The sequence below is a fragment of the Arachis ipaensis genome, chromosome B9, assembly GCF_059453495.1.
Source record: "Arachis ipaensis isolate K30076 ecotype BB chromosome B9, ASM5945349v1, whole genome shotgun sequence".
NCBI lineage: Eukaryota > Viridiplantae > Streptophyta > Magnoliopsida > Fabales > Fabaceae > Arachis > Arachis ipaensis.
Window position 1 is genome coordinate 160332912 of NC_142444.1, and position 10338 is coordinate 160343249.

The 10338-nt window shown below is 32.8% G+C and overlaps 2 protein-coding genes across 2 annotated transcripts; one reads left to right on the top strand and one right to left on the bottom strand.

Annotated features, from left to right (window-relative positions):
* Positions 1-383: 383 nt before the first annotated feature.
* On the bottom strand, positions 384-2523 carry LOC107616091 (transmembrane protein, putative (DUF677)). The gene is made up of 2 exons (XM_016318091.3): positions 2412-2523; positions 384-1422 (listed from the first exon to the last, which is right to left on the bottom strand). Exons 1-2 carry the CDS (start codon positions 2458-2460, stop codon positions 389-391), a joined length of 1083 nt encoding a protein of 360 aa, XP_016173577.1. The 5' UTR covers positions 2461-2523; the 3' UTR covers positions 384-388.
* A 4386-nt stretch (positions 2524-6909) lies between these two features.
* Positions 6910-8648, top strand: LOC107619567 (uncharacterized). The gene is made up of 5 exons (XM_016321857.3): positions 6910-7047; positions 7450-7529; positions 7624-8025; positions 8110-8156; positions 8242-8648. The coding sequence occupies exons 2-5, from the start codon at positions 7484-7486 to the stop codon at positions 8422-8424; spliced, it is 678 nt and encodes a 225-aa protein (XP_016177343.1). The 5' UTR covers positions 6910-7047; positions 7450-7483; the 3' UTR covers positions 8425-8648.
* Positions 8649-10338: the final 1690 nt, after the last annotated feature.

Consider the following 10338-nt stretch of genomic DNA (forward strand, 5'->3'; position numbering starts at 1 on the left):
ATTACTTTGTAGCATTATGTCCGACCTCTTAGAAGGTCAGTTACTCAGTAGCTGTCTTCTGGGCTTTCTCTGCTTTGGGTTTGATTTATATTTTGGGCCAGAGTATGAATAAAAACCGAAGGAGTTAGCGTTCCACATGATCGCCAAACATGATACCAAAATGATTGAGACATCCTGCCTGTACACCAATCCATAAGTTATATTTCTTCCACGAATTAAAAGAAAATGTCCTAATGCAGTGAACTACAACACAGTTTAAATAAACCAATTTTACATTATTAGTTTTCAGTAATATAATGGACGGAAACTAAATTTATAAAATAAATGGTATTAAATATATAAAGAATTTATTAATTGATAATTATTATGAAAGGTTACTAGTGGCAGATCAAGCAGAATGCATGATCTTTTTCAGCACAAGGTCTCTAGCTCTATTAATGGTCATGAAACATAAATACAAATGCTCCTCCAATTCATCCAATTGATCACTAAAATTACATTGGTTCTGCTTTAGCAGGCGTACCACTTCTCCATCAGCTTGAATTTTATCCTCTTTCCTCTCAAGCCAAAACTTCACTGTTGTCCTCATGTACTCCAGCTCATCATTGAGCCGAGCCACAAGCCGACCTGTGGTCTCCAAGTCCTTGTTCACAATGTAAGTTCCTTTTGCGGCTGCATCAAGTTGAGCCATGACCTTCTTCAGCTTGCTTTCTGAAGCCACTTTTACCAAGTCCATTGTTCCTATCAAACTAGGTGTAGCCACAAGCAAAACAAGTCCATGAGTAATAACAATCACCATGAATGAAGCCGTTATAGCCACCAGAAGACAAGCGGAGCCGCCTTTTAGCCTAGCCATCATTTGCAGATTGGCTCTGACTTTGTCACGGCTCGACTCAAGCCGTTTTGACAATTCGGAGCATTGGCATTGGGCCGCCCGAACCAAACACGAAGATGGGCTTGATTGGGCAAACGGGTTTAGTGAGTTGGAGAATTCGGTTAATTGAGCCATTATTAATGATAAAGTAGTTGTATTATGATCTTGATTATTTGCAACACATTGAAGAATGGTCTTAAGTGATTGATACTTAACCCGCACACGATCAATGTCTTTCAATAAATGGCTGCAAAGTAGGGAGGCGTTGGAAGTATGGGCAAAGTAGTCCGACAAAAGAGCATGGATAGTGGGCCTACTTTGGACTTTGTTTAAGGCCCATGTAACAGTGGGCTGATCAGGATCCAAGAGGTGCTCGGCAAATAGACGGTAAGAGGGGAGACGGGCCGAAGTCGAAGAGGAGTTTTGGGCTTTGGGATATGCAAGGACACGTGTCCAAAACTCTATGTATGATTCCGTACGGAATGCATTAGCATATTCCTCACGCACATCCACAGAAGCTTCATGGTTTGGAGAACTTGGCTTACACACTGCCACAATCCATTGCCACTAACATATTTAGAATTTGAATACAGAATTATTTGGGTGCTTGTTAAAGCAAAAATTCTTCAGAACAATGATGTGCTTTAAACACTTGATATAAAATAAGACCAAGGAGAATAAAATGGTATAGAAAAGGATCAGAATTCAGAAATAGTTGTGGTTCATTCCTACATGTAAATATTAGGCTAATTTTTTTAGTAATGAAAAAAAATGATGTATAACCCAGTAGCATAGTTAATTGATATGTTTTTTTTATATGAATTTTATTTTTTTTTTTAAATAAATAAATAAGATTCACAAATTTTTCAAAATTGAAGATCAAATTTTTATAGTATACAAATTAAAAGGTCCAATTTGTAATGAAATAAAATTTTGTTCGATGTAAAATAAATTGGAGGATCTGATTTACATGTTTTTAAATATTTTTAATGTTAAAGCACAAATCTAACCCTTAAATTTGTATATTTAAAAATTTTAAAATAAAAAAAAATCAAATCTAACTCTCAAATTTGTAAATTAGAAGAAAAAAAAATCAATGGTATCCATACAAAAAAAATACCAAATATCCACATTATTAAAAGATATCAGCTGCACTTCAACACATAAAAAATAAAAAGCGTAAATATTATAGTCTTTAATTTCATATGCTTTATCAATTTTTAGGTCATTATATTAAAATGGGAAGTGCTAGATAAATAATGACCATCTTGAACAATATGAACAACTACCAATCAAATAAAAATACACTATATTCTAATTTAATGCTACTAATTAAATTTAAAATTAAGTAGTCCCAAGTTAACTTGGAAGCTAGTTTGAAGAAATTCAAGTTATCAATTCATCTAGTATTTATAAAAATGACGTTCTATTAATATATACTGATGAAACAATATACAAGTCTACGAAAAAAGGAGAAACAATGAATAGCAAACTGGAATAAGGTATGGAAGCTAGGATGGGAGAACATGATGATTACCAGAACATGAAAACAATTTTTTGATCCGTCGAATCAATTTATTCTTCATTCCTTAGTTGTTGCTAAATAGGTTTTGAAACTTCGAACCCTTGGAAATGCAATTAGATTGCTATGTTAGTGAAGGAAGATTTGATACTGAATTCTTGATATATTATACATATGCAAATGAATTCAAGGAGAGATATCCTTATAAGTAAGGATAGTTGTTTTTTATGTGCTTGCAAGAAAGAACTTTTGCAATGATTTAACATCTTGTAGTGTAAGTGAAGGTGGTAGGGTGTTGATTTGGAAGGAAGTTGTAGAATTATCTTCAAACTAAAGAATAAAGTGATGTGCCTAAAATCAGAATCTAAATGGATAGGTGAAATTGATCTGACGTACAACGCATATCATCATCAATCCAATTCCCTTTGAGTTCTTCTAAGATTTCACGATTTCACAATTTTTTATGTGCTATTAGCAAGATATAATTATCTGTCAAAGCTGTTAATAATATTAGAGACAAATTAAGATAAAATAGATGTAATTGTACATTCTGAAGCACCACTAAACCTTGGATGCATGCATGCAAGGGCAGGGAACCTATTGACATTGGTCAATTCGGATAAATGTTATAAAACTTTATATTGCACTAGTTTGTCCCGCAAGTATATGCAGTTGCTGCTAGCTATTTCTCCATTACAAAAGTTAAACCCAAAACTTGATGACTTGGTTATCACCGTCCAATCTGTGAACAAGGGAGCTCCAAAGGACCCCAAATTAGCAGCCTAATACAAAAATGAAGCCTGACAACCAAGCATGAAGTAACATGTGTTGAAATTAAGATTGGTTGTCTACTTGTCTCAGTTTGGATTTAATAGGGATTTAGATATATCGTTTAAGAATAATAAGGACCTAGTTGTCCCAACAAACATTGAATCGGACAAAGGGTAATATATCACATTTTGAATGGTTCAGCAACACGTAGAATAATGTCTCGTTAATAAAACTTGATAGAAGAACATGATTCTTTGGTGGAAGTTATAATTAGATTTTTTTTTTAATTGTGAGAAACAAGTGATCCTTTCATGAAATGGACAGAAATCATAGTAGAATTTTTATTTTTATTTTTTGGACATTATATTATATAGGTATATGTTGAGTTTGGAAAATCAATAATTGATTAAAAGTGATGAAAAAAAAATTATTATCTAGTTATCAATTGTTTGTGTAATATATTTAGTTTAGTGTGTAAGAAAATAAATTAAACAACTTGGCCCAAGAAATAAATCATCAAGCCCACACTAACACAAACCTTGGTCCACTATAAGCAAACCAAATATTATGATAGGCCTCTAAACAAAATAAGAGAAAAGAAATCAAAGATGACCCAAACTCTTTCTAGCTCTATTCAGTCACAAACACCCACACTCTAAGAAACTTTAATTTCAAATTCAATTCATTTTAATCTCACTTAACTTCTATCAAAAGCCAAAACTCTCCTCTCTCTTTTCTCTCTCTTTTGGTCACGTCACTCAACGAAAAAGAAAGAAGAAAATGAAAATTGCAAAAATTAGGGCATAAAAAAAGACAAAAAAAATGTTTCTAAATCTAAGCAAAGAAGAAGGGCTACAACCAAGAAGCTACTCTCTTTTGATATGATAATGTCAAAAGGATTTTTTTTCCTTTTATGCTTCAGGAAGGTACCGTGAAGGCGTGAAGAAATCTACCAAGTCTCAAACTCAAATCAAGCTACCATGGAGACAGTGGAGTCAAACATGGTCAGAAGCTCATCAACGCTCAGAAACAAAAGTTGGGGCCAAAATCAAGATCAACGGATGAGATCAATGGAGCTTAAAAAAAAAGATGAGAGAGAAGGTAAGTTGCATGTCTCAAATTCGGACTTCTCTCTCTCTCCTCTGACTAAGCCGCTGCAAGCTCTGAAGATTGGAGAAGAAGACAGCATTGGGTTGAACTTAATTCAACCTTGGAAGCTTCACTATTCTATGATAAGGGTGAATGGCCAAGGGTTGAAGAAAAGAGAGAAAAACAGAGTACTGAGTTCAGTTTTCATAGCTACCTAAATTGTTATGAGTTCTTCTCCTTCATGGTTTACATGTTGCATTTCTTTTTCTCAGTTTAGTCTGTTTAAGTCTCATTGAAAAAGGTAAACATGGTGAGATTTGTAAGAAAAAGTCAATGAGAGCTAAAAGGCAGCGAGTTAAAACTTAGAGAAAAAGTCACAAGATGTCTCAGATGTTCTTTGTACATCTTTCTATTTTGTGTCATGATCCTGTGAGAATTTTTTTGCAAGTTGGGTTAGCACTTGGATAATGTTGAAAGCTAGGTTGAGTCCTAGTCAAATTCAGATTGAGTTAGAATTTGGATTTGTCCATATAGGATTTGGTAGATCTTAGGAAATAATTGGTGTTTGTAATCTTGTAAAAAGATAGTGAAATTTCATCATAATTGTGATGGAGACTGGATGTAGGCTACATTGAACTTAGTAGCTGAAACAGGATATATCTGGGTGTCACTCTTTTTTCTCTACTCTACTTCTGTTTTAGGAGACAAAAGTAAAAATATCTCCTAAGTTCTGTTAATAATACAAATGATATATTCAGAAGTAAAGGAGGTCAAAATTCAACTCCATCTTTTCTTAGCCACTGATAACCATCAATATATATTTGCAAAATCCATAAAAAGCACGAGATGATATTTTACCTTGTTTTTTAAGACATTATATTATTTTGTTGACTAAATTCATAGAAAGTCTGAGATATGATATCCAAATAAATTATGTAGCGGGTCAAGGAAATTACAAACTAAACTAAGTTATAATTAAGGAATTAAACCCCTTTTTAGTTGTTATATTTTTAATTTACACAGTTTGCACTTTATTAATTAAAAATTAAAATTTGACTCTTAAATTTTAGTTCTATTAAACACATCAACTCTTATGCGAAAATTTTGAAAAAGACATAATGAATTTTGCTAATATATCATGTTAGACTTTTAAATTAGACTGCACTTTGCTGAAGTGGATAGTAATGATTTGTTTGAGATAACTAAACTCCTGTCTAATAGTCAAAATCCACAGTCGAAATTGGACCTGATATTGGGAGTTTCCATAGCATAGGTTGTGGTTGTAGCCCGTCAGCAGGAATAGTTTGCGAGCCAGTTGCAGTGACAGTTGGAGTTGCTTTACTTAGTAGAGTCTAGCATTTCCATTCTTCGGCGGCTTTATTTGCGTAAATAAGGAAGGGCATATCCAAAGAAAGGGGCGCCTTTTAAGTTAAGCTAGGAAAAAAGGAAATGACAAAGGGTCTTTTTCGTCTTTATAATGTATAGAATTTAGTTAGGATTAGATTTTTTAAGCATCGAAGGCGGGACTCTTTTCCTAGATAGGGATGGTCTAATTCAAATCATGCCAAGAGAGGTTTAATCTTCTCCCGTATCTATATAACATTTGAATTTCTAACTTTACGGGAAAATGAAATGCGCAACTCAAAGGGCATTTAACCCCTCCTCCATATGTATTTTCAAAAGTCCAAAAACAACCCTCACTTCCCACACAAAATTACTAGAAATCCTAACTAGTTGGTACATTTTCCTCCAAAATGAACTAACAAAATTACGAAGTAAAGCGTTATTGGCAACATTGTAAGGGGTCAACAGAACTATACTAATGGAGGTTCAAAGACAAAAGTGAATTGGTGTGGTCCTCTTTTCTCAAACTTTATTTTTTCATTTTTAAATTCGGCATGATTCTAAATTTATCGTATTATGATAGTTTTGATTATGTAAATTAGTCTTATAATATATAATTGGTAGTAGTAAAAATTAGTTTTTTAATTTTTTCAAAATTATCCATAAATTTTGTTGTCTTTTTCTCTCTAGCACGTCATTAAGTAGTTGAAGATTGACCTATATCACTCATGATTTGCTTCTTATCTTAGGATTAACTGTTTCTATTAGGTTACGTAATGAGATCCATTCAAATGGCAACGTTGTTTTGATGATTAGGCAGAAATTTAAAATTAAGTACAGTCTAATTTAAAAAACTAATGTAATATGTCCATAAAATTTGTCAAATTTTGTCACAGACATTCACAATGGTCGATGTATATAACAGAGCTGAAGTTTTGGAAAAAATTTGTCATTTTTTAATTGAGAGTGTGTAGATTGTCTAAATTTAAAATAGATAAAAATCAAAAAAGAATTTTATGCACAATTAAATCATAGATCTTAATATTACGATTAGAAAATATAATACATTATTTAAATAAATATATCAACTGTATACTAAAATCAATTACTAATATAAAATACATATTAAAAATAAATTAAATAAAATATGTATTTGTATAAATATATTTTTTTTTGGTGACTGTATTTGTATAAATATATACAAATATAAAGTAGCTCTCTAGCTGATTTTGGTAAACAGATTATTTAAAAGAAAATCAAAGGACAATAATGTAAAAGCGCTCATGTTACCGTTGAAACTCCATTGCTTCAAAACACCGCTTTCTTAAAACCCTTCTTTCAGGTTTCACGAGTTCATCCAATCCCAACAATAACCACAGAATCGCGCAAGACAGAAAAGAAAAGACGAAATTCAAGAATCAGAGTCCTCTTTTTGACTATCAAATTTGTAAGTTTTCATCTTCTACCTACTTTTATGGCTATCTGCAAAAGGGGTTTCCTCTCAACTTAAGGGGCGTAAGCAGACGCAGAAAGCGTTTGGGATTCAAGATCTGGTGGCGCTAGGTCAAGGATTTTAGTTCTGTCTGTAGCAATAATGATAAAATGAGGGATTTTCACTGTTTTATTTTAAATTGTACCATGGATAATGGATTGATACCAATGTCCAATTCTCTTGCTCTGATAGGGTTTCTCCTTTCCTGTATTCTCCTCAAGCAACTTAAGGGCACTGATTTATTTTGCATTTCCAGTTTTAATACTTAAAAAGATTTCATCTGTGGTGTCAAATGATGGTTTGGTGTAGAAATGCATTATCTAAGATGCTTAACCCCTCATCGACATATATATGCAGGAACTTTGATTGAAGATTGTTTAGAGTAACATAGATGGCAGCAAGAATTGAGCGATTGGTTCAAGACCGGAACCTCAACGGTACTGTTATTGTTCCACTGGTTTCCAGAATGTTGCATTACAATCTCTATTGGTGTTTAACGTTTGTAGGCTAATCCTTGATGGTGGCATGCAGGTGCAGGAGCAGGAGCAGTTTCCGGAAAGGCCAAGAAATTTGGGGCTGGTGGTGGAAGAAAACCACTTGGTGATCTATCCAATGCAGGAAAGCCCATTAATCAGGCTGGTGGAAAGAAAGCCCTGGATGTCTCTTTTAATCGGCATTTGAAACAGATTAATGCTTCTGAGAAATCTCTCACCGCTAGAAGGAAGGCCCTTTCTGACATTTCAAACTCAGTGGTTGAGCCGCATGTTCGGGAGATAAGGGGTAAACACAGCCTGAAGCCACTGAGAGAAGAACCTCTTGACCATAATGCCATTGCTGAAGAACGAATGTTGCACAATCATAAGGAGTGTATCAAATCCAAGTCTGGAGCAATGGATGTGCATCATTTTTTGAAGATGGTTGGACTTGAGCACGGTAATTGTTATATATGTATTCTCTTACTGTGCATTACTGGCTGTAACTTGGTTTATTTATTCTTTGATTTCATAATTTTATCAGATTCAGATGATGATTTGACAGTTTCCACTGAACTGCATAAAATGAAGGTTTGATTTTGAAGCCTCATAATTTTTTCCCCTCTACCATATCATGTTTCTCGCTAACTATATATATATATTACCACCATTGCAGTCTGAAAGCGCTCGTATAGAACTAGAGGAGGTGCCTGAGGTGTTCCCTGGGCTTGACTGTGTCTCTGCTCATCCTGGCTCTCCAGAACATTGCAATACTCCAAAATTGTCAAGTTGCAGCACAATGTGGGATGAATTTGAAGTCGATTTCAAGTTAATAGAGTCACCTAAGCTGAAGCAATAGGTGTTCCTTTTCTGAGAAGACCTTAACTTTTGTTAAAAGTCTTGTTTGTTAAGAATTTGATATGTTTTCTTTCTTTTTGTCTTGTTATTTCAATGGCACTAACTAGTGACTATTGATTTTCATTCCTGAGAGAATGATGCTGTGTATCATCCAAGTCTTATTACAAAATTCTCAAGGCAAACCAGAACTAAGTTTTTACTCCATAATGAGTCCATATGATTATATCTTTCCAGTTTTTTCTATCATTCATTATATTCGGGGTGAAAAGTGACAATTAGGTTTTTGAAGTTTTCGATTAATTATTGTGACGTGTCTATTTATGAAAGATTGTCAGATAACAATTTTTGGAATAAAACTTTACCTGTTTTGATAGGATTAGTAATAAATAGAGAGTAGTTAATAAATGTTATACAAAATGAAAACTCGAGATAATAAATGTTTGATTATCCAAAATTTCATTATTTTCGTGCTCGTGGAAGACTTAGTGAGCCAACAAAGACGACGAGAGATAGCATATAAAAATAGGGTTAAGTATGATTTTGGTCCTTAAAGTATAAGTCGAAAATTTTATTCGTCACCAACTTTTTTTTGCATATCAAAATCCTCCCTAAGGCTATGTTTGTTTGAAGAGAAAATTGAAGGAAAGAAAAGGGAGGAAAGAAAAGAAGAAGGAAAATGATTATTTTCCATTATTTGGTTGTGAAGAGAAATTGGAGAAGAAAAAAAAGGAATGAAAAAAAAATTGGTGGGTGGGGACCCACCAATTTTTTTTCTCTCCAATGTTGGAAAGAAAAGGGAGAAAAAACTTATTTTCTCTCACCACTTCCAATATTACTTTTTTGCTTTTTTCAATATATTTTATAATACAAGAGTAAAATTGTCTTTTTATAACGTTTCTTTTCTTCTTATTTCCTTTCATCCAAACACATCTCAAAAAAAATAAAAATCCACTCCATTTTTTTCTTTCCTTTCTATTTCTTTCATTTCTATTTCTTTCCTTCAAACCAAACATAGTCTAAAGTTCAACTTGATTTTAAAATCACTTTTCGAACAATTATATTCCTATGGTCTTTAAGGGTCGTTTGGTAAGTTTCAAAAGCTACTTTTTAAGTTTCAAAACTAAATTGTAGCTTTTTAAGAAGCTATTTAAGTACTTATAGAAAAGTTAAAAAAATGACTTCTTTCATAATAAAAAGTTTTTTTTGTCATATTTCTTTTTAAAATAAGTACTTTTAAAACTAAAAAAAAAAACACAAAATAACTTATTCATATAAGTTACTTTTAATATAAGTATTTATTATTTAAACTATTTTTTTAAAAGGAACTTAATTAAACTGTTTATTCAAAATTTTTTTTTTGGTGACTAACTGTTTATTCAAATTGAACCTTAATGTTTGATGTTTACTTTTTAACAAATAATAATAATAATAATAATAATAATAATAATAATAATAATAATAATAATAATAATAATAATAAATGGGCCTTGTTTGAAGAACATAACAACGTCATTTTCTTCGAATGCTCAAAGAAAAGAAGAAGAGCTAGGATTCAACAATGATGAGTCCATGCATCCCAGAGTTCAAGATCTTCACGATTTCGTTCTCATGCACATAGTAAGGAGTTGTTATACGGACATGGAGAGAGGACAGTTCTGCAAACTTCTTTAACGAAAAAAAATTCAGGCAAAAAATTTTGGGGTTGCATCTACTATGAGGTATGTTCTTGATATTATTTTGTGAATTAGTGTTTGGGAATTTGGGTCTTTCTGTTTATGGTGCTGGGCTGTCACATGTTCAGGATGGATGTGATTTTTTTCGTTGGGTCGGAGCCTGAAGGAACATAATAGGATACTGAAAATTGCAAGGACTAGGAGAAAAATTACAAGCTTAAAAGTAAGATTGAAGGATAGTG

Excerpts from the sequence above, each read along its gene's own strand:
- LOC107616091 (XM_016318091.3), bottom strand. The coding sequence starts at position 2,460 with ATGAAGAATAAATTGATTCGACGGATCAAAAAATTGTTTTCATGTTCT. Across the intron at positions 1,423-2,411 it reads AAAATTGTTTTCATGTTCTG|TGTGTAAGCCAAGTTCTCCA; the intron begins GTAATCATCATG and ends GGATTGTGGCAG.
- LOC107619567 (XM_016321857.3), top strand. The coding sequence starts at position 7,484 with ATGGCAGCAAGAATTGAGCGATTGGTTCAAGACCGGAACCTCAACG. Across the intron at positions 8,026-8,109 it reads GATGGTTGGACTTGAGCACG|ATTCAGATGATGATTTGACA; the intron begins GTAATTGTTATA and ends TAATTTTATCAG. Across the intron at positions 8,157-8,241 it reads CTGAACTGCATAAAATGAAG|TCTGAAAGCGCTCGTATAGA; the intron begins GTTTGATTTTGA and ends CCACCATTGCAG.